Genomic DNA, 26,633 nt, shown 5'->3' with positions numbered 1-26,633 from the left:
AGGGAAAAACATCAACAGCGAAAAACAGAAATAACCAGATGGAATGGATACATGTAAAGGCAATGGTCAAAGCAAAGCGAAGGTGCATTTGGAAAATAACAGACGCGTGACAAGGGATTGGAAGAACCACACATAAAGAAGGAGAGACACAGAGAGAGGAGAGAAAGAGCCCAATGAGTTACGAGGTTGATGCGTGACGCACACCAATAGAAATGGTAGCACAAGAAAAGGGACACAGGTAAAGAGGAGATGAAGGGGAATTAAAAATCTTGAGGTCAAAGGATCCTGATCCTCTTGGCATGAGTAGGTGTTTGTCAGGTGTCAGGCAAAGTCAAGAAGTCAAGTGAGTCATCTTCTGACAGTGAGTACAAATAATGCTCAATAACCACTAATTTTCAAAGTAAAAGCGCGTGCTTGAGCAGCTGAAAATATTTTAAATTACAGACTGAAAAAGAGCGCTAGTCTTATGGCTTGAAAGTAAGCTTAACAGCACTCGCTGTAGCATAACATGTTATGCAAAACATGCAAAACTGTCAAGACACATAGAGGTCAGCAGCAACTTTAAAAAGCAAGTCTTAAAGAGTCTGACATGAAATCCAAACCTCTGTCAAATTCACCAACCAAAACATCCAACCCAAAGCCACTGATCACCGCAGCGGGATGTTCCTCCTGGGTTGGAGCTTTTGATTAGACATTCAAACAAAGTTTGGTTTTACTTTTGTTTTTTACTTACATTAGAGTGAAATAACAGCAATGCAATACTAGAGTTTTATTAGTTTATATCAAGGTCTGTTTGCAAGCCTGCACTTCCAGTCTTGTTCACTGATGTCTAAGAGCAGTGGGAAGAGAAAACAATTGGGTTATTATGCCAATAGACAACTATGATGACTCTATTCATACTGCTGCTCAATGTAACAATGCACGACTTCAAGATGATTTGAATACAGAAGCATTTTGAAAGCTGGAATTCACAGTTTTAACATCAGACCTGGGTAGAAACCTCTTGAAATAATTGCACTCGATTTATGGTGCCTGACACATTTGCTGTGTGGTGTCTAGACATAATTACAAAGATTCAGTGACAGTGTAGGACGAGTGCAGCAAGCATCTAAAAGAGCTCGAAGATCTGTGCAGTAATTTAACTTTATATCAAACAGGAAAATGTTCACATATTATACATGTGACAGTAAAAACCACTTTAATGCTCACACACAAGAAGTATGAAACACTGTAATGTGAATGGGATGAAGTGCTGTAGAGGGGAAGACAGGAAGGAGGAGAGATAGTTTGGTCTGCATCCAGTAGAGAAAATGAATCAAAAGCATCAAAAGCAAATAATCTTCGCTTAAACTGTGTCTGATGGGTGTGTCCGCTGTGAGGTGTCTCCATTTCAGTTAAAAAGAGTAAAAAGAAGAAATAATAATTAAAAAAAAATTACCCCAGAATTAGATGTGAATTGGCGGGCCTTTTCTCTTCTCAATCAGAACCAAAATGAATGCAAACACTTTCAGTTGCTAACTGGTGCTATGAACAGCTAAAATCTACTATGGTTACAGACAGTTACAGGATGCCAGTAACATGACTCCACTATAGCACTTGTTTTATTAGTCTCCAACACAACCAACAGTGTTGTTTAATATCCATGTGTAGTCCAGTACACATGCCTATTAAACTGGGAAATCAGGCAGCTGAACAAAGACATGGCAAAATGTTTACTGACATCCTTTTTAACTTACCAAACTTGCTTCACTTTGTGGGCTGTAGTGTTTGATTACGTGGTGCATTCAATTACAGCTTGGTGTGACTGTGTGTTTTTGTATGCTAATGAAAATTGCAGTATTGGAGACAGAAACACAAAACACTTAGTGGAAATGTTAAGTGTACTGTAAATGATGCAGAAAATAAATTATCACACACACACACACACACACAAATTCTTACCCATCTCCTCCAATCTCCAATCACTCCAATTTGGAACGTGAATGTCTACAACAAACTGTGAAATCTTTCTCACCTTCACATTTCAGACTAAATACCTGCTGTACGTGCTGGTTTTATCACTCTATATATGGGTAAAAAAAACGTAAAAAGAGGGCTGCAAGTCTTGAAAAGCCTAGCTTGATGGGTATTGAGCTTCTGCTTTGATAGAAAGTACAAAAAGAAAACAGCAAAAAGCAAGAACACGGTATGCATGTCGCACATAAAAAGACGCACAATAACAGCTGACCTACGCCACCATTCGGACAAACAATACGCCCAGGTGCCAAACACATACAGAAACACATACATATCAGGAAAAACACGGATTCACTGAAAGACACAGAACACAACACAAAACATGTGCACAATAATCAGTGTTCTTCAGGGAAGGACTGGGTCAGATACGGAGATTTCACATAAATCATGTCGTTTGTCATAGGGCGTGGCAGGAGGGATGGAAATCTGAATGGAAAATGTGAATTTAAAGTGGTGCTAAAATATGGCACGTTTGAAGAAAAAAAAGGCAATAAAAGAGAATAACACTAATATTTCATTTACTTTCAGACTGATTTATAAGCAAGAATGGTAAAGCCTTGAGAAGCCGTGTTTTCAGTCTGCTTTTGTAAGCTGAAAACAGTTGCAAATATTCAGTTTCTTGCTCACAAATCTAAAGTCTGGAATTATTGCAGCTACTTCTACAATTTCTTTGCATTCAAACTTGTTTTAAAGATACTTTTAGATATCTGTTAGTCAACTTCTATTGACTAAAAACATCATCAAAAGAACGTTAAGAAGATATGAAACGTATGCTGTTTGTAAGTAGCTGATAATTATGGAAATACTTCCTTAAAACTGACTTTAGTTTAATTAAAGCCAAAGAAAAATTACCGTTATATGTAATGAGAAGTGGAATTTTGCAAATGCCAACATATTAAAAGCAGCAGAGAGTAAAAATCAATGATTTCCATTGATTGCTGAATTTCTCTGCATTTCAGCAGCTGATTCAATGCAAAGTAGAGAGTTCTCCGTATATGACTTGAAATTAATTTGTGCATAATAATGTTGGCATGTCTGTGGTTTGCTGGTTGTGACTGAATCTTATGTGTGAACAAGCGATGACATTTTCATCTGCAGAGAGCAACAACAGTCACACACAGAGAATTTGAAATGATATTAAAAAAGCTACGGCAGTATTTCTTTAGATTTTTGTCAGGGGATGTCGAATGCTTATTTGTCAACATAAAGAGAAAAAGCAGTCTCAGTTCTGTCTCATCTAATTCAAGTAAACATCCAGGAGGTCTATCACAGAATATTTCCAAGTTAGCAGTGGATAAAAGGAGACACGTTAGTGTGTTGGAAGGGTGACAATAAAAAGCACAGCGGGTTACCTCCTCATTCAGCCTGACAAAACAAAGAAAATGTCATTTTTATGTGTGTGTGTTGTGGATGAGAAGCTCACTTCACACAGTGCCAATCATGGCGCTGTGTAAAAATGACACATTTTGTCATCTGTCAGAGTAAAGAGAATTTAAAGCTGCAGCTGTGCATGTAAAAACACATACAAATAAAATACATCTTTCAGCATAAATCGGCAGCAGGACAGGTTTGCCTTCAGGGCTCCCTGCCAGAAAGCCTTCTGACAGAAATATTTCCTTTCTTTTATGTTATTCTCAGCTTGCAGGTTGGTTAGGTTTGAGCAGCAAAACTAGTTGGTGAGGTTGATTTACATTCTATTCCAAGGCAAGATTATGGCTTGGATTAAAATGTAAACCATGTCTCAGAAGAAAGTTCTAAAAGTAATGAAATGAAAGCAATGAAAACATCCTGTTCTGCTAGCTTTTGGATGTCTGCCTTTGTTTGCTAACTAATGAAATGTTAGCAGTGTTGTAGCTAATAAATAGACCTTTACAATTCTACTATAGGTGCCTCAAGTGTAAGTAAAGTTGTTAATAGCAGGAAATGCAGCAAAATAAAGTAGTTTTTCATGAAAAAAGCTAATGAAGGAATATAGTGAGCACAGGTTTCTCATTAGAAAACATTGTGAAAACCTGCTTCTCAAATCATATAAGGATAAAATGCTAACAACGTGTGATGGTATGGTAAAAAATCTTTTTTAAACTGCAGTACCTTGCTGTCAGTTGTTCTAGCTGGTCACTGCAACAAAAATCCCCCACAGCATTTTCACATAGTTTCACAGGAATGAGTTATAGTTAGAATTTCTGCATTTCTTTGTTCTCATTCGACTGTGCCTCTGTTTATGTATTCTTGATATTAATATTGCTACAAAAGGCTTGAACCACCCCTCGTTAGTGGAAAAGTATCAGTCATGGACTGGCCTCCCCAGAGACTGAACCTCAAAATTATTGAAGCAGTTTGGGGTCATCTTAACAGAGAACAGAAGAAAAGGCAGCCAACATCCAAAGAAGGCCTTTGAATGTCCTTCAAGAAGCTTGCAGAACTATTCCTGCAGACTGCTTAAAGAAATGACAACAACATTACCTCAAAGCTGTGCTAGAGCTTTAGGCTGTGCTAAAAAATAAAGGTGGTCATTTTGACTCTGAAGCTTTTTAGAATTGCACAGTTATTTCTGCCTTACTTATTGAATTTCCATGTATCTTTGCATGTATCAATACATCACTGCATGTGTGGGTCCTTTATCCTGTCACACACTGCATCCTTTTCCTATTTTCATAACAAAATTTAAAGAAATGCAAGGTGGCTCACGACTTTTACCCTGTACCATAAATATATAAGTAAATACCCCTGAAGCCTTTATTTGCCCCAAAGAAAACATTTGCTAACAAATGCCTATACCGCTGTGATTACATATACTTACAAAAATCACAAAAGCAGTATAAATATGTTGATATTATCTTGCACAACAAAATGTGAGTATTAAAAACTTTAATTTTTGCTGTTTTTTTCAGTTGGCCTAAAAACCCCAGCCTTTATCCCTGCAGCAGAGAACGTGAGGCTGCAGACTTCACATTGTCACTGGAGATTTCATAAGCATGTGTTATCCTTTAGGTTAAAGTATTAATCATATAAGACCATCACTTAATGAAATTTTTCTTATATTGGTAGGTGGACGCAGTGCAGCCTTGCAAAAAGAGCCAATCGGATGTACAAATTGGAGCAGTAGCCAATTCAAAATGAATAGTTATTAAATTTATGAATACAATTTCATGTTCAAAGTGAATCCTGGACTCGTTTTAAAATCAAATTGATTTTCTGTTTCACCAACAGTAATTTGAAGCTTTTGAACAGAGACAATAAAATCTAAGCTTTTAGCTGGAACTGGTTTTCTGCCAAAAAACATTTTGGGTGTTTTAATTAAATTTTGAAAACCTGCTGAATAGAGTCATGATCATTCCCGACTTTAAGGGCTTCAGCTGTGTGTTACTGCTTAGAACATCACCTTCAAGTGTAACTGGACTAAGACGTTAAGTTAGCTGAACATAAGCGAGCCACTCTGCCTGATGACTGGAACAGCTAATTCACACAGTGGTGGTCGTGAAAGCCCTCAGTTTGTCTTATCAATAAAAGATATCCTTTTGTTTTTTTAAAGCATGCCCTCTGCTCAGGATGGTGTGTTCCTATCAATTTTTTATTGAGCCACATTTAAAATTCTGCCTCTCTAGGACATATTATCATGGGGCATAATGTTCACAGGTCAGCCTGGTACTGTGTGCAGTTACTGATATTGCAGTACATGATTTATGGGCAGGAGAGTGCAGATAAGATTTAGATGAACACGACTAACTGCTGAGTTGTTTTGCTCACTTTTAAAAATTTGACATTATTTTGTTGTCACCCTAACACACAGGTGTGCCCCTACGAAACATCAGTCATCTCTGTCCAGACATTCTGTGACAGCCCTCCTTTTTATGAGAAGATAAATGGGAGAGCAAAGTGGGCCTGTCAGTGTGTGGGCCTGCAGTGAGTTCACAGGATGCTGTATAAGGACAGGGACGCACATAGAGAACAGTAGAAGTGGAAAAGAGGCAGCAGTTATGGATGGAGAGTGAGAGTTTGCCGGCTTGTTTATTACCTGGATACTCGGGGTGGGACAGGCGCAAGACGGGGCTGCACTAGGATGGACTGACGCCTCCCCTAAGAGAAATCACCGTATCTCATCAACATAGGAGGAGAGGAGAGGAAACGAGAGGAGAGGAGATGAGAGGAAAAAGGAAAGCAGAGGAGGACTAAAAGCAGGAGGCAGGAAGAGAAAACTGATTGCGAAAATAAATAAAATGAGGGACGACTTGTGCGCAAGTGGGGAGGGTCCAGAAGGACGGTGAGGGTAGAGGAAATCAACAGCCACCCAAACAATACATACAAGGTGCACAACACAACATGAACAGAGAACAAGAACATAAATATACATATAAAATGCTTCCTAAGGCATATTTACATATATAATGGCAACCAGAGACACACAGCAGTGTCAGACACGCAACAGCCTGAAAGCATTAGAGCAGCATGCCATGCAGTGTATCATTAACAGAAATCATGCTTGTAGGATAAGAAAGAAAAAGGCGTTAAATCGTGCTCCGCAAACGCCATCTGCATCTGAAAGCAGCCGAATGTTTCATGTTTCCTGGTTCAGAAAGGTAAGAAGACAGCATAAAGAACATGCTTATATCAAACATGCAGTTATCAATGTTATGAAATATATATACACACTTTGAAAACCCAGAAAGAACCAGTTACATCAACACCATATGCAAAAAAACACAGAAACAACCAAGAATATACTTTTTTAAACAAATTTACTCTAACACACACACACACACCTCGCTGAAACTCAAAGTTGCAAGAAATGAGCACAGGGAAAGGAAATAAATCTTAAATGAAGGAGACACTGATGTGATTAATGTAACTACAACCTCAGGAAGTATTTTTCTCTTTGAATGCTGATAACTGATCAAAAGAAAGGTTTAGAAAAACCTGAAAAATCTACAAATGATCAGTCCAACACTGTCAAAGACAAACTGTGAATGTTTCAAGTTACAAGACAATGTTATTACCTCTGTAAATTAAGGTAATAACCTTAATGGGTGTGGCTTTTCCAGGTGGAGTTACAGGTGGAATACTTTCAGGTTCTAAAAATGTGTTTTCCCTTCACATGTGTTGCAGTGTTTTAGTTCCCTGTTTGCTGTTCCCTAACTGCTTTACTTTACCTTACAACTGAATCGTCTTCTCTTTATTGTATCAGGGCAGCTCTGTGTCCCAATGCATGTTTATGGAGGAGATTTACCCACAAATAAAAACATTATAACTGACTCAATGTTCAATTTCATTATGAATTAATTTGATTTTTGTTAAAACTGACAAAAGAGTTGTGAGCTTCCTAGCAGTAACCACTGCACAGGCGCAAAAAAGGACCTAAAATTTAAAGTCACCGTTTACATTAGGCAAAAAAAAAAAGCATTTAAAATGTGTGTTAAGTGTAAGATTAAAAAAAGAGAGAGAGAGGAATCTCTCGATTGTTTAAATCAAATCTTCTTGGAGTGTTTTTTTTCCTTTTCTTTTTGTAGGCATTAGGACACTCTTGTGGAAAGGATTATGGCATTCTGCACCTGTGATATTATGTGAGGTCTAATTAAGTGTGGAGTGTTGTTTTGGAAGATGGTAGCAGTGGCCTGAGGAAACAACAGCACCATGGCTCATCCCCCTTCTCACTCCCTATTAATTTACTCTCCCACCCCACACTCTCAGCTGCTGCGTGTGCGCCACACATTAAAAGTGAAAGTTATCACACTGGACTGAACTGTCTGCTCATCTTAAATGCTGAGGTGACAAGCACGAGTGCCTAAAGCTGAAATAGAAAACTAAATACTAACTTCTGACAAAACAGCCCAACAAAATGCTCACTCACAGTAATGGCTGTTTTAGCTTCGAGCGGTGCACATTAAAGGAACATTGCAGCATTATCTTCCTTGTCACATCACATTTTCCCAGGTTTCAGCCATGTACAGCACATTAACAGAAACTGGGGGATTATCATCTTTGAAATTACAAAGGTACAATAGAAACCTGGATATTACATAATTTATCAGATTAAACTTTCCTCATCTTTCATTTACATAACACACGCTAACACGGTGAAGAAAGAAATCATCACCCCAGCCTAGCTTTATTATTATAATCATCACTGATATGCTGACATTAGCTTGTAGCTGAAAACATTAATGCTGTCCGAATGGTTTAACTTTACAGATACACTAAATTGACAAAATTACTGGGTCAGCTATATCTACAGGAGTTGCTTGGACGTAAAAACTCATCTCATGAAGCTCCTGGCTCACATTTTTCATGCTGATGTTAATGTCAGAGAAGGTCTGGAGCTCTGCAGTTAGTGCAGGCAACTTTTACACACTGTGGACCTCAGCACTTGTCAATCCCACTCTGTAACTTTACACCGATACTTTTTACCTGAGTTGCTGTTGTTCCTAAACACTTCAGCTTTGTAATAATACCACTTACAGTTGATTTTGGAATATTTAGAAGGGAAGAAAATTTATGAACTGACGCTCAGACTCAGTGAGCTCTTTAGAACGACCCATTGTTTTACAAGTATTTTCAAAGGCACACTGCATTTGATTTTATACACCCATTAAAATGCGACTGTAAACGCCTGAATTTAAAGATTAAAAGGCCTGACCCAATATTTTTGTCAGTGCACCATGGTGAGAGTCATTATCCACAAATACATCATTTTTGGAACAGTGGAGAGCCTTGCCGTAGTGTCTGGCCTTCTAAAATTACTCCAAGAGTGTGATGACTCATTCAGGAGGACCCAGAACAACATGTGAAGAACTGCAGGCCTCACTTGCCTCAGTTGAGGCAATGATTCAACAATAAGCAAGAAACTGGACAAAAATGGGAGAATTCCAAGGAAAAAACCACTGCTGACCAAAAAGAAGACTTTTGGGGAAATATTCTGTAGACTGACGAGACAAAGGTTTAATGTTTTGGAAGTTGTGACTCGCATTGGTAAGTTCAGGCCCTGAAACTCAAACACACTTGGGTTATGCAACAGGAAAATTATCCCAAAAGGTTTGGAGTTTGCCTAGTCAAAGTCAGAACTTAAATCAGATTAAGATACTTTGTTATGTCCGTGCACAGTCCATTCATGCTGGACACCCCCCATTGTGGCTCAATTAAAACAATTCTGCAAAGAACAGTGGACCAAACTTCCTCCAAGTGATGTGAAAGACTCATTGTCAGTTATCACATTGGAGTTCTTGCTGCCAAGGATGGGACAACAAGTTATTAGGTTTAGACTCAGCCACCACCTCTGCTCTCACTGTCACTCAGCACCAGCTCTCAGCCCATAGGTGTACACCTAGGTGTACACGTACACCCTGTGTACACCTATGACTGTACACCAAACCGACCCAACCAATGTCATTGTCAAGTATGCTGATGACGCTGTGGTTGGGCTCATCTCTGATGCAGATGAGACAGCGTACAGGGCAGAGTTAGAGAACTTGAAGCTGAATGTCCTTAAAACCAAAGGACTCATAATGGACAGGAGGCACAGACAGGTCCACTCGCCCCTGATTATAAATGGAGAACAGCTGGAATTATTCTCCTGGGCGCCCACATCTCTGCTGATCTCACCTGGACCCTCTCCTCCTGCCTGGGTGTTTGGTATACAGGGGCCATGACTGAGAACAGGCAGGCTGTGCAGAGGGTTATTAACACCGCTCCCCCAAAAATCATTGGCTGCCCTCTACTACCCCTGGAGGCCATCGCCAGATCCTCCTGCCTCAGGTAAACCAGGGCCATCACAGGACTCCTTGCACCCCACCCACCACCTGTTTGACCTGCTGTTCCCTGGTCAGTACCACACGTCCAGACCACGAAACAGCCTCTTCCCCTGTCAACAAACACTATCCCCCCCACACCCCACGGTGAGCCATGGTCTGAGTAACCCCCATCACTCAGGCCACTCACATATGTACTTATACTCAGACCAAGTCCTCTGCACTACTTCCAAGCACTTTGTATATATTCCTGTAGTTTGGAAAGATTTCACCTGTTTGTTATTTATTCTGGTTGTCTTACTATTTATATATTATTCCTGCACAGTTGCCATGGAGCAGCCATAATTCCGTTGTACAATGACAATAAAGGGCTATTCTATTCTATTGCATTCTAATATATGATTCTCTGAAATATGTAAGTGTGACAAAAAAAAAGAAATTAAGAAGGGCATAGATACTTTTTTGCAGCGCTGTAAATGTTTAAATATAAGGATAAATTAGAATTTTTAAATTTGAATGAGCTGAATACATGAATACGTTTGCATATTTTTTCTTTCTTTCCTTTTTTTTCTCTTTTGCAGCTTGATTGTAATTCTGTAGTTGTAAGAAAACTTTTCTTGTGATTACAGAAATATAATTTGGTACTTTTAGCAAAATACATCTTTTCTGCTGACAGAGACCATGACTTATCATGATTCATTGTGCTCCTAAAAGTCCTGGGTTTTTCTTTCTTTGTTTTCCTTCTTAATATTTTAAAAAATCTGCAGTAAATCAAATTCTAAATAGTGTTATCCATCTGGCACCAAATTTGGTTTATATGAAACATAACTTCTCCAACACCAGTCCAAACTCACAGGTTTATAAATCCATATAGACATTGAAATACTGTGCTGTATACAGTACATTCTCAGAACATATAACGGTCACATCAGCTGTAATCATCACCACCAGAGTGACACTCGGAGCGTCTGTCAGCTCTTCTCTTTTGGCATATTATTAATTTATTATTATTTTCAACTCTCTGCACCTCGAAAGGTCAACTAGAAACCTACAATGAGGCATTTTTAAAAAATAATTTTTCATGCAGTTAAATGAGTGACAATTCAAAAGTATGACCTAATGAATGAAGGAACATGTCAAGTTGGGTTACTGATTGAAAGGAAATTACTTGGAAATTGGCAAGTAAAGAGTTATTCCTTCATTCAATGATCAGAATAGAATTTAATGCATTTAAATTTATATGTACAGCACCTGAAATTGTAATGCCTTATATAGTTCTTATCATGTTGGATTAGCAACAAAACTCTTGTGTTAAATTACTAAAATTTGAGAATTCATGAAATTTTCTACCTCACAATCCTCCAATTATTTTTAATATATTCTCGTGTATTTCATGTCTTTTTGGAAACTAATAAATTATGTTTTTTTTTTATTTTGACAATTTCAGTGCTCCACAAATGAGTATGCTGCAAATGGGACACAACATTCGCAATTCTTCATATTTTTCATGGTATAATTTCCAGGTTACGTGAGTCACACCAGAGTTCATGGGTGAAGCCACGGCTACGTTAGACATAGTAACACAGAAACCATACAAATCAGTGTCAGACGTGACAATGACTGCTACAGCAGCTGAAGCCAGAACTTTGAGATTTTTATCTGTGAAATTTGCTTTATAAATACATTTTACTTACTTACCTACTACAATGAAAAAATATCTTTACTTTTTCACACTCCATTACATTTAACATATAAAGTATTTTGCATGGTAACAAAACAACTTTTAAATTTCCTGGGCCCTTTATGGGGCTGAATTAGCCTACTTGGTCTCAAATCTCATCTAATTTAATCCCTCTCTGTGAAAGAACTGCCGCTAACTGAATGAATATGATTGTTTACACCTAATATTGCATTTTATTTTTATTGCACTATAGAGGCTGCTGAGAAACATTTCATTTGAGCCTGTGTACTTCTGTAAATAGCATCCGAAATGACAAGAAACACTCTTGAATCTTGAATCTTGCAAAGTAAATAAGTGTAAAAGGTAAGTTCTACGCATGTACCATGTCATACAACTTCATATAAGGTATTAATATATATTACTCAGCTACATTTAATTGATAAATTTACTATAGAATCTAATTTATAAGAGAGATAAGTTGACAAATTATGATGTAATCTCCTTGAGGTGATTACATTGATCCCTGAGGCAAATTTACAAGCTATACAGCAATATATTTACATTTAATTAAATCAGCAAAACTTGTACAGGTCACAGCATTAAAGATAACAACACAGCAAAGATCATGTTCCAATAATATTTCTACATTTGAGTTATATATATATCAACTCATATGACTCATGCTTGAAGGTGGGCTTGCTCAATTTGACAGGATGGCAGGATAAGGAAAGGGGGTGGGTTTGGGGCATGAAATGAGAAGCACTGAGGAAGTAGAGCTCCCGAAGACACAGCACCACCATCACGCAGCGTACAATACAGTAAGACGTGAGCTTCAGCTGTTCAGTAATCTGTGCGAAAGGGAGCCACCAGGAGTTTTAACCCCAACATGCTCGGCAGAAAGGTTTCACAGAAGCAACTACAAAACTGGCAACATCACCACAAACCCAGATACGTTCACAAACCCAGCTAGAGTCAGACATCTTGATAGCTTGAGCTTAAGAATACAAACAACAGCATTCTTTCATCTTTCATCTTCAAAGCCCCCGCGTATGTTGGCAGACGAATGGCAGTCAAACCCAAACAGGACAGGTCAGGGACAGGGCAAGGCAGAGGCAGATCAGAGGGACCACATACACACAGCAAACGAAATCATATCAATAACAGGGGGGGGGGGAAGAGAGGTAGGATGGAGAAAGAAGATAGCACGGGCCACCGTACGAACTCGACGACAGAAGAAGCAATCTCACAGACCTGATCAGCGAAAATCCTGGTTTTTGGCTCAAGGATGGCTCCTCCTCTTATCTCATCCTCCACAGCCATGAGTCTTGGAAGCAGAGAAAGAGAGAGGGGGAGAGAGAAAGTAGGGAAGGGGGGGTGACAGAAGGAGAGGGAGTATTATGAATTCAAAATGATACTTAACAAGATGTTGAGCAGATGCATCTCCAACATCTGGCTCAACGACATCACAGTGATACGATGCTGATCTCCTGTATCTCAAATCTAAATCTCAAATACTGATAGGAAGCACAATCTTTTGAGCCACTGAGCAGCAGGAACGTAAGCCGTGCTTTATGAGGCACTGCCAATTTTCACTGGTGGAGCCTTGTTTTGTCCCCATGGGATTTATCAAAGTATTTGTTCCCAATTTAAGGTGTTTTCAAAGCGCAATTACAGCCAACAGTGGAAAATTACACCCGGTTATGTGACGTGAATGTTCAGTAACTGATCCCCATCATCCCCAGGGAATTTCCCATCTTGCGTAACATGGACTGACCAAGGCACGGGCAGAAAAATCCTTTGACTAATCATTTCAAAGAAGATACGAGCGAGAGTCCGGCTGCAGTTTTCATGAGCCAGCAAACAGTGCAGGTTTCCCAGCTTTCATGATTATTCAAGTGCCAGGGATAGAGTCATTCAATGATATTTCTCTCAAAGCGTTATCTTACACTTACTTGGCCAACTGGCTAGATTGTGGATATTGTCATTTGGTGTAAATGCCAAGTAGAAGTTACCGTGAATAAAGAAAGACCTCTCAACATCATAGACTTCAATGCATTGCCTTCATGATTTTCCATGTTTTACATTTTTTTTAATCGTAGCTGACAGCAGAAGAATAAACATCCTTTATTTTCTTAACATGAAACATGACTGTTGGAATGTTATCCCTTTATAATAGTCAACTATTGAGTAATCTTGCAAACGCATGTCAATTTGTCAAAGTAAAACAAGGTGGAAGATTGTCACTTGTGCATTCATTAAGCCACTAATCCAATCAAATAGTTGACAGGAACATTTAATTGGCGCCATGCAGAAATAAATACACCACAAATCAAGTCGTACTGTGTCACTCAAAGCTAGTCCTCTCCACCACATCCATATCACTTTATTAAGAACACAGAGGCACGTGTTTGACAATAAAGAACGAAAATCCACAGGTGAAGTTTCAAACATAAGCGTTTGGATGTTTTATTCCATAAATAATGTACAATGTTGAGAGTTTGTTTTTTTTTTTTACAAAAGAAGAGAAGAGGAAAAGAAAAGAGTCAATCATAAGCACACACAGAAATATTAGCACTGTCCCAAAAAACAATGGAATGTAACATGGGCATACAGCATTAAGATTCTGACATGACTCCAAAAAGGCAGACAATGATTCATGTGGGTGATATGTTACAAAAAGAAGAGGGAAAAAAAAGAAGTTAAGCTTTATATATCCAGTTGTACTTCAAGTAGTGTGCTTTTGAGGTCAAGTCGTACATTTAGTCAAAACAATGTGTGTATGTACCAACATGAGGTCACAAAGTCTGAATATTTTGCTACAGAGGAAAAAGGCAAAAGACAAAAGGTGTCAAATAGGATGTAAAGTTAATGAAAAGCAAAAGGAAAGACAGACCTGGGTCAAACAGCAGCTGCAGATATGCTCTCTATTTTTTGTAAACTTACCTGATAACATCTAATTTGTGTTGATACAGCAAGTTTAACCCAACCTCGTGACATATTTGAGCTTACTCTGCACTTTAATCGCACATTACAAATCATTTTAACATAAATTAAAGCAATGTCTTTTTGTCAGTCAAACATAAACGAAACAAGCAAACTAAAAGTGTTTTAAATATACAAAAACAACCATGCAATCAACCCAAGTCCCCAGTACAGAACAGCATGTTAATATGCATTTAAAAAACAGTATGTTTGACTTACATTTGACTGACGGATATGCCTCCCATCGAATTTATCACATTGTTTATTTATGTAAAAACTATGCAATCCAAATGGATGCAGTTAAAATGCACATTAAACCAAATTCCTCTTTGAGTGCATTTGTTTAAAATAAACAACGCAACTGTTTGACACAGGTCTATATAAAAGTGAGCAAAAACCCTTGGCTGTTGCTACAAGCCATGTCAATCACACACACATCAAGCCAAAACTCATCACCACTATGAATTCATTTGCAAGATTTAAACATAATTTTTGCTGTTGTACAATCTATACAGCCTATCAATATATTCTTGCTACAAAGAGAGGCAGGTATACTGACACCAGAATATTATCTAAGACTCTGGAGAGGGAAAATAAATAGAAAAGAATATGTTTTTTCCTTTTAATACTTAAATCATATTTTAAGTGCATAAGTTAAATGACAGTCTAACTCTCTTAAACAACTATTCTGATCACCACGTCACCGGACACCACCAATGACGGACTGCAGGTCAAAAACAAAATCATACCAAGCATTTACAGCAAAAATCATACAGAGATGAGAAAGTCAGTTTTGCTTTAATTAATAAATAATATAAATTTCAATCTTTCATTTAAAATGCAGATAAGTTCACAAGCACCATACAGGTCATCAAAAAAAAAAAAAAAGAAAAAGAAAAAACAACCCATAAACAATAGAAAAAAACCCCAACTTAGGATTTAAGAACACATTTTGCAGAACATACTGCTGTCAAAAGCTCACGTCATTGTCGTCATGTTGTCTCTGTGGTGTTTTGCATTTTACAGTATTCCAGGTCTATATTTTGTATGTTTAGATACTGCAGATGGCACCTGGTAAAAGATTTTGGCAGGAAGTCACTGTTTCGTTATCTACACAAGATGCATACAATACACCTCCTCAGGATCCTGCATGTGCATTCGGCACAAACAGCACACGCAGATACATACTGCATCTGTTATTGCGCTTCTCCTGCTAAAAAGTTAGCTATTGCAAGGTTAAAATAGTAATCTCACTCTCAATAGAATTCATATACATCACATTTCTTATACTACTATTATTATGGCTCTTGCATTACTGAATTTACTATGCTATGGGTTATAGTTAAAATAGATTATTACTATGACAGGTGCAATTAAGACCATTAAGTCCCCTCCCCCCTTTCTGCTGCAAATTCAATGCATCTCGTCAATATAAATCTCTTCAGTTCACAGCAAAGAGCTCGGGGAAGATAAATAGTTTCATTCATATTTAAAATTAAAGTATTTTGACAAAAAAATATGAGAGCCTGTAGCCAACTAATGGAATAACTACCCTAAAGAAAAAATAAAAATATAAGTGCTACAGGTAAAGTGGATTCAGTGTTTAACCTAGCATGACCTAAAACTCAATATTCGGCTTTGGTTTAAATTAGATTGTTGAGAACAAAATGTGTACCTGGTCTAATGACATAGGTTGGATTTGCTCTGAGCTTAAAGCAAATTCTATGCACAGAACATTAAGGCTTCTCTGAAAAAAAATATCTCTCAAACTTGAAACATAACGCTGAGTATTTTAGGTCTGCAGATAAAGAGTTGGTTTTTTTTCCAAGCCTACACAGGAGCCATGAAATTAAGGTCACAACTAAGGGCTCCATTAGCAGAACCTGAGCTTGCTTTTGCATCAACATAATATATATGTATATATATATATATATATGTTTATATATCTGAATGTGAAAATTGAACATAAAACTCAATTTAAGGTGAAACATAACATAAGGCTATGGTTGCACTTGTTATTTCACTGATATTCTGAAGTCCAATCAACAGGACGCCCTCTACATTATTTGCATTGCTCGTGTGTGTGCATTAGATCTGCAATGCTCTGCATGACCTGGGCTGGCTCAGTGAATTGTGTGTAAAATTGACTCGGAAGCATCCAGATCTGCTACTTACTGTAATTCATCCTTGTGTGGTCAGATGATAAAGGTCCCAAAAGTTACAAGTTTAAGCCTTGAAAACAGCAGCTAATAACTGCACGTTGTGCTTCATGTGTACAGCACTCTCCTTAAGCTTTAACTTCAGGGGAGCAGTAATCAAGGGTTTTGCTTTAAGTGCTCTGACAAAGTTTCTGTAGTATAGGGCATAGCTCATTTATGCCTTTATACCTGAATCTTCACCATTCACTGACTGATTCAGGTTTGTCTCTGATGTTCACCCCTCTTCATTTCACATCATGTGTTGTTAAAAGAGGTATTAGTCCCCATGTTCACTCTGGAGAGGTAAAAAAAACCATCAGCAGTCCTTCAGTGAACATGGTTCACCTTGATTTAAAATGGAAGAGCTAATATTAAACCATGGTCTTCCATAGTCCGGTGCCCGAAGGTCCAAAACAATTCTTTGAGTTGGTTTAAAAAGTGCAGACATGTTTCTGAAGTTTTACAACTCCCCATCCTTTTGTGCTTTTACAGTGCAATCTCGTGGGAGAATCATTTGAAAATTCTGCTAACTGGAATCATCCTGCATGATCCCAAAATCCAGAACTTTGTTCATAAACAAACAGCTGATGGTGAGTGTGACAGCGCAGGATAAAGGAGGACGTTTTAATGGTGGTTATATACAAGGTTAGGCCTTTTAAGATGTTTTTCCATAAAAGACGAGCAGGACTCTCTGTCTTCATTCCAAGTCTTCTTTCCTGGAGTGGATTAGAAGTGGCAATATTCTCTGTCACAGTTATCCACCCTTCAGTTGCAGACCACAGACTATTATAAGATGTAAAAATACTGCAATATTTTCATGTAGTTTTAAGTGTCTTTTCACTGAAAAATAAAAACAAAATTAAATGCAGGGCAGCATTGCTAATATGCGGTCACACGTAAAATGCTCACGGAGTCCTTAAAACCCAGCAAATATTTGGTTTTTGTGCCTGAAAAATACAACTGAGACACGATCAATACTCAACCCTTTTTTCCATGAACTGCTTAATTTGTGAGTGATCAATAAAAGTTAAGACTGCACTGACAATAAAAGCCCCATTACAATTTTGCACAAGCACTCGAGAAATTAGGGCTCAGCTGGAGTTCTCTGCAGTTGTCCAAATATGATGCTCTTGAATAACAAATAAAGCATGTTGTGAGGTTATGACCGCATTTAAATTTGCTACGGCAAGAGCTCAGAGGACAATCAAAGACTCTTTTGTCCAGCTTAACTAAGCTGAAGAAACAACCACCACGGGAACATCTCCTGGATGCTTATCTAAGATAAAGATCTTTGTCTTCCGTATTACAGTCTATTATTTAATTTGCCACTCATTACATGTCTGCAGCTTTGGCTTTCAATATAAAGCTCCCATCCTTTCTCATAGGCTACAGTGCTTTATGAAACGGAAACCAATCTCCTTATCTTGTAATATTCTTTTCAAGATAACAACCTCTAGTAAATAGAGTCTTATTCCGATGTGCAATGTATATATTGCCAGTAACAACTGCTTCATTTTCATGTTTCATCCTGTTAAACAGAATCCAATATGCTAACGCCGTACTGTGGAGTCCTCCGCAGAAGTATAAGAAGTCTTTTTAATTAATGCTAGCAATCATAATTTTATAGAAAAGGTCCTTTTTCCACAAAAACCCTGTAACAGAAGAAAAAGAAAGACTATGGCCCACCAATGGCCTCCTTATACAAGACCACAAGTCTTTTCCCTCCATCCCAACAACAGCTTCCATTTACCTGCTAATTATTCCTTTAATTTGGGAGTCTTTTTCCACTTGCTGCTGCCGTAGCCTCCTCTCACTGTCCTCGAGACGATTCTGGTACTGTAGGAGGATCTTATTGGTCTGCTGCTCCTGCGTGAGGAGCCTCCGTTCATACTCCTCCAGCTTTTTGTGGGACATCATCAAGCGCTCCTTCAGGGAGTTGATCTCCTCCTCGTACTCCCGTACCTGAGGTAGAGATGTGAAAAGAATGCTAAATTAGAGCAGTTTATTGCGACGCTGGTGCGTACATGCCTTGCTTTCTTGGTCACTGCAGTGCCTGGTGGATTTGAGTTCTCTAAACACATTCATGAAAGCATTGGAAACCACCTCCAGATATTCAAAATTAGGCCGGCTGCCTTTATAAAGGATGAGGTACAGTAAATATGCCAAACTGCAGAAAAAGAAAAAGAATGCAAACAAGTTGAACATTTGGCTCATGGCTTTTGTTTCCCACAGTTTGAGACCTCTGGACTTCTGTGTCAAGATCAAATCTGAGTGCCATCTGCTCAGAAATGACAGACATAACTCAATGTTCCTCTGACTTCAACTGAAATGTTAATTAAATAGTTAAAAATTAAACCTACCCTATCCATGCGTGACTCATCCATGCTTTTTGAGTACTCCTTAAGTTTGAATTCCTCACGGTCAATCCGAGAACTTTCAATGTCAGCGGACAGATGAGGCATGTTGGAGACCCAGGCCACCGTCCGCTCATTGGCTGGCGTTGGGGGATTGAGGGTAGATGGAGACTGGGAACCCTGGGAAGAAAGGTCAGCACACTGAATATGAGAACATGAATTTTTAATTGAGTGAAAGTCACTTGCATAAATTTGGTGCACGATGTTACCCAAAATGCCTCAGTGCTACACGAGTTCATACATTTTGAGCATGGCTGAGCCCTGGTGGCTCCCAAGCTCTTAATCTTGAATGTCAGTTTTATCCCCTAGATAAGCTAAACACTGACATCTTACACGTTGTTGTTGAGAAATAGCTGTGAGCACAGGTGCTAAAGAAAAAAAAAATAGGAAAGTTAGATATTAGGAGAGTGTGCAGCAGTTACCTGTTTGCTCATAGTGGGTTTGAGCAGGTGCTGCTGTTGCTGAGGCTGCTGCTGTGGTGACTGTTGAGTGCTCTGACTGGTGGTTCCCTGTGGACTCTGGCTTTCCCTGACAGAGCTCTGCTGGTGGGGCAGGCCCGGGGCAGTGTTGTCTTTGACGGAGAGCTGCCGGGGCCCATGCTGCCTGCCGTAGCCGGATTCTGGCGACTGGAGAAGGTTTCCGCTTTGCGGCCTAGTTTTTGCAGGAGCAGAGGGTGCAGCAGCTGCACTGACGGACAGCTGATGGGAGGTCTGGGATTTGACACGCTGGGTGGGAGGCGGAGCAACAGAACTCTGCCGCATAGGTTGGACTGTGGAGGGAGGCGTGGTGGCCAGGGAGGAATGGGAGGTTCCCGTCTGGGAGGCCATGCCCATCATTTGTTGCTGTTGGAGATTATCCTTGAAAAACACGTGAATGATAAATTAACATTTATACTAATTCACTTATCAAATTGGAAAAAAATTCAGTGGGTTGCCACACTTGGGTAAATTGCCTCAAATACTAATGAGACAATAAAATGTAGTAACAGAAGTTCAGTTCGAATGATGAATTGATGTGTTTCAAGCATTTTGAGATTCAGTCAATGAAGGTGATGTAACAGTAGAAACATGGAGCTATTATTCATCTCTTCCACAGTGTGCCTTTTGCCTTGTCTCCCTCGCCTCCCCCCCAACCAGTCGCAGCAGATGGCTGCACCTCCCTGAGCCTAGTTCTGCTAGACGTTTCTTCCTGTTAAAAGGGAGTTTTTTATTCCCACTGTTGCTAAAGTGCTTGCTCATAGGGGGTCATTTGATTGTTGGAGTTTTCTCTGTATTATTGTAGTATCTTTAATAATAATAATGTATACTTTATTGATCCCTGTGGGGAAATTCCTCTCTGCATTTAACCCATTCACTGTGAAGCAGTGAATGAAGCACTTTACCTTACAATATTACGCACCTTGAGGTGCTCCAGTGCTTTATTCTAGCTCAGTATCTTGCTCAAGCACCCATAGACATACAGACCAGGTGGGCTGAAGATTCATCCACTAACCCTCCAATAAAAGGACAACCCACGTTACCCAATCAAATTCCAGCTTACAGCACCTGGTATCAGCACCAGACACTCAAGGATCCAAGTACTAACCAGGCCTGATTCTGCTTAGCTTCCTAGATTGGATAAAACTGGGAATTGACAGAACCAATGCAGCCCCTTGTCAGATGAGGCCTGCATGGCATTCTAGTTTGATTCAGCTTTTCTGACAGGCAACTTGTGTTTTGGCTTTTTACATTGGTGCTCCTGCAGTGTGATGTGTGATGTAATGTAATGTGATGTAATGCAAAAAGTGAGACACTTTTTCAAGTTTGACCCGGTACGCCATGTTTATGACAGGTTTACGTTGTCCTGGTTAATGTCAAGCTGTCATCACAAAGACATATCAATCAATGTAACTTTGTAATAAAAATGACATTGTGACACTTAATGACAACAATCATAAACATTCACAAAGATTTGTGACTTTGTGACAAGAAGACTTTGTCATGACTTCTTATGATGGCGTCATGTCTTAAGCTCATCCCTAAAAAAAGTGTGTTACCATCACACTAGACAAAGAAAAACTGCAAATCCTCAGAATCAGAATTATATATTATCAATTAATATATATTATATATTCCTAATAAATGTTGGAATAAAGAGATCTTTTTGGTGATTGACTCTTAAAGCTCGGCTCCACTGTCAAAGAAAGGCCCAATTTTTGAGGGTTTCAGTAAACACGTTCAAACGTTTTTGGGCCTAGTTGATAGTTTGGCACTGCTTTGGAGCAAAAGAGGTATGAAGCATACTCACTGAAGGACTTTCACAACAAATTGATTAGAGTGGAATCAAACAATCTTCTGGAACCAATTTAATTATCAATGATTCATAATTTACTGTTTTCAAGTTAGAAAATCTTTGGCGTTTATTTTAGAGCATTTTGGGATTTTTCACAGTCTGGTTTGTACAAAAGAACTGAAGCTCAGGGTATGAGACTGTGATTATATTTTTTTAATCAATGTCTATAACATTGTTCCTTTTTTATCCTTTGTGCATAATGAAAATACTAATTCAACATCTATAGTAATACCATTTCACATGTAAACATTATTACATAGCGAATTTATGACATTACAGAAATACAGTGAGAGTCCATTTACCTGCATATGCATGGACATCTGCCTGCGTCCATAGTCAGCCCTGCTGTAGTCGTCACTGTAGCTATGTGAGTGGATGATGCTGGGTTGTCCCAGGTGACCGTCCCTGGTCCTGAGGGTGGACAGATCCTCACTGCGAGAGAACCCTCCATGGGCGAACTGTGGGATGTAGGACTGGTGAGAGGGTTCGGGCTCTGGGGCCAGGAGAAGGGGTGCGGGGGGTTGAGCCCGGCTGTGCTGGTGATGGAGCTGTTGCTGTTGAGGCCCATCAGCAGTCGCCAGATGAAAGAGGGGATTCTGGAAGGAAAGCGGGTAGCGCATGGCGGCGGCCTGCTGTTGCTGCTGCTGGGATAGCGAGTCGGTGGTGGTGCCCATCTGGCTCAGCTGGCTCAGCCGGAGGCCACCGGACATGCTGGAGCCGCCAGAGCCAGCTGACAACCTCCCACCGGCCCGCAGCTGGCTGCTCAGGCCCGACCCCAGGCCGCCACCGCCTCCGCTGCTCAGCCCGCCGAAGCTGCCCATACCGGCGATGGAGGCCTGGGAGGAGTTGAGCATGTCCACCGACTGCAGGTTAGACACGCTGTTCATTCGGGAATCCTGGAGGTCCATCATAGATACGCTTTTATTGACACTGAGCACCTAAATAATAAGGGATATGAGAGGCTAGTGTGCCCCCTGTTATTGCTTATGTTAGGTGGCCACGGATGATGGGTGAGGGTGGTGCGGGTGTTTTTACCGCGAGGCCTGCCTGGTTATCGGAATGCATCAAAGTATTTCCCAGGAAATACCGCTAGGATGAGTTGCGTGGTGAATCAGTGGGAAAAAAGCAGATGTCATGATATACTAGAGCCTCGATCACACGATGGCAGATTCTTACAGTATGACCAACATGCACGTCATACTAATCTCACCTTGATAAAGGTAAACCTAGCGGATGGGATGGTGATTCCCCGAGTCAGTGTGGTAAAACTCACCTTAGGATCAGGTTCTGTGATATCCGAGCTGCTCGTGCAGTACGCTGGGCTGGATCGGGCCAGGGGAGGGCGTGATACGTAAAACATGTCTTTGGAGGATGCTCGATGAGGATGGTCACGGTCCTGAAAACTCATCTGGGTACGAGATGGCATGACCCCTCCGGTGGATGTAGGGGAAGGCAAACGGGTGATATCTATAGAGCTGGAGAACAGCAGAAACAGGAGGTGAGGAGTCTAACAAACTCTACACTCTTCCCCTATGAACAGTTTATTTAGACACTATATTACTATATTAATATGATTGCAAGTTGAAAGCTAAATACAACAACGCTGGAAGAAGCATCTGAATCGTTTCTTCAGTTGGTTAAAATCAAGACTGAATGCTTCCTCTGTTATTAAACTAGGATGTATCACTCTATCAGGCTTTTATCTATAGCTAAATTCAATGTAACAAGCAAATGTGCGGTGTGTGGAAAGAGCGAGAAGGTCCTTGAACATAGGTACGCTGCCACAATTACATAAACATGAATTAAATATCTTCATTTTGCTCTAGTCATGCCGACTATTCTTACACAGTTTTATGCAGTGTTAAGATAAGTTCAGTGGTTCTGAACATAAAGCTGAAATCCCCTCTATAGAGTCAGTGGAACAATCGGAAGTGGATTAATCTGATTAAAATTACGAGTAAGAGGGTAGGGGAAAGTTCTGCTGCAAAAATCTGTATTTTCTTTCTCTAATTTTAGGCTTTTGGAAAAATTTTGTTGGATGTTGTTAGCTTAAAATGTTATTTAAATGAAACCTTAGTAAGGTGTCTCTCCGAGGAGATCTAGGCAACCGAAAGTTGCCATGTGGCACTAGACAGAAAAAACAAGGCTGCATGCAAAAAGGTTCAAGGCCAATTTTCTTAAGCAGCGCTCTGCATTTTTAAATAATGACACAGCTTTTTCATTGAAAAAAATTAGCTAAAAAAACAAATCTCCAGCTGTTACATAAATGTAGTGCAGAAAAAAGAGCCACATCTCCCGTAGTATTTTTACCTACTACTGCACAACAAGGAGAAAAGAAGCATTTGTTGAAAGACTTTTTCAAATATGCACTGCAGCCCCAAACTTTCCTAGACTTCACTTGGCAATGGTAACCACAAGAAGGCAAATGTAAGATGCAGTCAGATGATGGATGTCCTTTGCAAAAGTATTTCCAGTAGTGGGAAACTGCATCACTTAAAAAGAACATCTTCTGGATTTTATTCTCTTGACACTCTGTGAAAACAACTCAGGTTTCAGCGTTTGAAACTGTTTAAAGTCTCAAATTCCTACCTATTAAGATCCCTCATCATGAGATTTTGGAACTCAGAAGAGATGCCCCTGTTGAAGCTGGGCCGTGACAGCAGCCTGTCCGACTGTCTACCGGGCTCTCTGTCTGTCTGATGGCTGGGCTGCCTCTGGAGGTGTGGGTTACGCAAGGCCATGCTGATGTCATTCAGGAGACGAGGCAAAGGACCCAGTTTGATGATGGCATCCTGTGGTTGGAGGGAAAACAAAAAGAAATGGCACTTTAGCTACATATTCATTAAAAAACATTTTTGTGTAATCTAATGTAAGTGTTTTTCAGTACGTCCATCTCATTCAACACGCACTGGAAATGTAATCACATGGAGTCTGATTTTGTGAAACATTTGAGGTGAGAAAACAACAAGACATTTTTTTTAGATGCAGCTTTTAAAACCGAGTCCTAACAATACACATCGAATCTCAGCACGGCTTAGTCTGGCTGCACAATGCAAGCGATGTACTGTGTTATCAGAATGTTATCAACTGAACTCTGGCAATTCAATTTAAACTGTAATTATGTTTAGTTTTTAGTTTTACTTCACTTATTTTATGACATTATTTCACTTGCATGTGAGAAAGCACAATGTTGTTTTCCAGTTCCAGAGCAGCATGATTAGGAATGCAGCAGTATTATTACATATGAAACGACTACTTTGATGACTATAGTAGGTTAAATTCAGGATACTGTAGCGATAAATAACCCACTGTGGATTTTTTTGACGTATCATTTGATTTTTACCAGTATGGTTGCAGTTTATAACAACAGATATGATGCTTTGTGTTTACCTTGCTGAGTTGAGCCATGACCTCCCAGAGGAGACTGTGCAGTATAGACAGCTCCCTGCCCAGGTCGATGTAGCCCTCAAAAGCGCCTGCATTGCTGACACTGTCCAGGTTGGAGATCTCGTAGAGGAACTGCTGCATGGAGCCCCACTCCATTTCTAAAAACTCATTCATGAAACACATGTACTCCTCTTTGCTTCCAAACCTGCAGGTGGGAACAAACAGAACAGGGCGGGGAGGACATATGTGTGTGACAGGGAAAGTGGTAGAAAAAGAACTGAAAAATATTTTAGCAGGGAAATTAACTCATTCACTGCCAGCCATTGGCAGTGAATGAGTTAAACCCATTGACTCATTCACTACAATTGACGGCTATAGACGTCAATGGCAGTAAATGAGTTAAATTGTAGCTACACTCATAATCTTTGATTTAATAATAGTTTTTTCAAATAAATGTCATTAATTTCAACTGTTTTTGTATTAAAGCTCAAATCTTTAATAGTTTTGGGCACTGTAAAGAAGAAATATCAAACAATTAAACGCATAAATTCATTTATTTATTTGTTTTTGTCATTGATGGTCAGCTTTTTTCCTTCCCTAAATACATGGATTAAAAAAACAGAATTATTTTCATAAAGTTAAATATATGAATGAAATGAAATAAAACTGACTTGGAGAAGTTAGCCAGGTTTTGCACTACTTTAGCGATGAGGGTGAGTGTGCGTGATGTCTGCTCATCTGGATACTCCTGGGTGAGGTTGAAAAGCGATGGCGACATGATAGCAGGACACAGGAAGCGCAGGAAAAGAGAACCGCTGATGAGGCGGTCAGCGATGTCTTCTCGACCCCTCTCAGCACAGCGCACTCGCCAGGAGGCAAAGACTTCCTTCAGCTCTCGAGGGAACACACTATAAAGCAACATAAAAGGTTTCAGGACAAACTAGGTACATTTAGATATTCCACCGAGAAGCTGTTTAAAAGCCTCATCTATCTTTATTATAGCGAAGAGAAATAAACACAGTCTAGTAAAGGAGTTGCTTTTTTTGCATTATTAACTACTCACCAATGGGAATTAACAATCTTGCAGAGTGCCAATTCACAGCACATTCGAAGATTGGCTTGGTGGTCTGGTAATACAGAGGGTGGTATTCTCATGGGGTCAACTTCACAATTTTCTTCTGACTCATACAAGGCCCTTATGAACTCCCCTGCAAGAGACATTTCATTAGCAACAAGTTTCAGTGTTATTAATAAAGAAAACAACATCCACAACAAGATTAATATGAAAGAAATCAATTATGAGACAACAAACCGAGCATTGCCACACTGCCACACTATGCTGTTTAAGTAGTCGTAGGTGAGGAGCTGTCTTATTGGCCAACAGCAAATTACAACAGTAGTTACTTTTAGCTCAAAGTATTTTCATACCAATATAGCATATAGAAAACAATTCTCAGAAATGGACTGCTGAGCAGAATTCACTGCACTGTATTATTGTGTATTATTATTACGAGCACTTAGCACTTACTGGAAATCTCTGGAGAAACTGTCTGTCCCTTTACACTCCTATGCACTACCTTTATGAACACCAAAGCATTAAATGCACTCAGTGTTAGAAAATTAAGAGAAAACTTTACTGAGAAACAACTGAGAAACTGTTTGTCACGGTACTGGGCCATGAGGCCCAGGGTTTAAGTTCTAATGCATTTTTTGTATCCACATGTGTAGTTTAACACATCTAGTTGTTTTCTAGTTTGCAGTTTAGTCCTTGGTTTCTTAGTCCCTTTTGTCATCTCTCCCTGGTCCGTGTGTCTACCTGTCATGTTTCATGTCTCTTGTTAGGTTAAGTTCATGTTCTATCTCCATGTCTCTGTGTTTCCTGTTT

At 39.4% G+C, this 26,633-nt stretch overlaps 1 protein-coding gene across 11 annotated transcripts in view; it reads right to left on the bottom strand.

The window, feature by feature from the left end:
* Nucleotides 1-26,633, bottom strand: part of syngap1b (synaptic Ras GTPase activating protein 1b) — a 179,095-nt gene that overhangs the window by 5,922 nt on the left and 146,540 nt on the right. For 5 of the 11 annotated variants that reach the window (XM_086312376.1, XM_086312381.1, XM_086312384.1 and 2 more), the window contains 10 exons: nt 25,812-25,956; nt 25,420-25,656; nt 24,752-24,953; nt 23,951-24,153; nt 22,635-22,836; nt 21,664-22,257; nt 19,453-19,887; nt 18,977-19,150; nt 18,367-18,578; nt 12,688-12,760 (listed from right to left, as the gene is read on the bottom strand). In XM_086312376.1, coding sequence (XP_086168502.1) covers nt 12,688-12,760; nt 18,367-18,578; nt 18,977-19,150; nt 19,453-19,887; nt 21,664-22,257; nt 22,635-22,836; nt 23,951-24,153; nt 24,752-24,953; nt 25,420-25,656; nt 25,812-25,956 — 2,477 coding nt within the window. Of the gene's footprint in view, nt 1-6,031; nt 6,094-12,687; nt 12,761-13,845; nt 17,333-18,366; nt 18,579-18,976; nt 19,151-19,452; nt 19,888-21,663; nt 22,258-22,634; nt 22,837-23,950; nt 24,154-24,751; nt 24,954-25,419; nt 25,657-25,811; nt 25,957-26,633 lie in introns of those variants that run through there. The other 6 variants (XM_086312378.1, XM_086312379.1, XM_086312377.1 and 3 more) reach the window with 5 other exon arrangements.

Source organism: Aulonocara sp. 'chitande type north' Nkhata Bay, linkage group LG11 (genome assembly GCF_057382095.1).
Source record: "Aulonocara sp. 'chitande type north' Nkhata Bay isolate Kocher_YH1m ecotype deep benthic linkage group LG11, A_spYH_male_GT1.1, whole genome shotgun sequence".
Taxonomy (NCBI): Eukaryota; Metazoa; Chordata; class Actinopteri; order Cichliformes; family Cichlidae; genus Aulonocara; species Aulonocara sp. 'chitande type north' Nkhata Bay.
The sequence above is the reverse complement of the archived record's forward strand: the minus strand, read 5'-3'. Positions and strand labels throughout refer to the sequence as shown.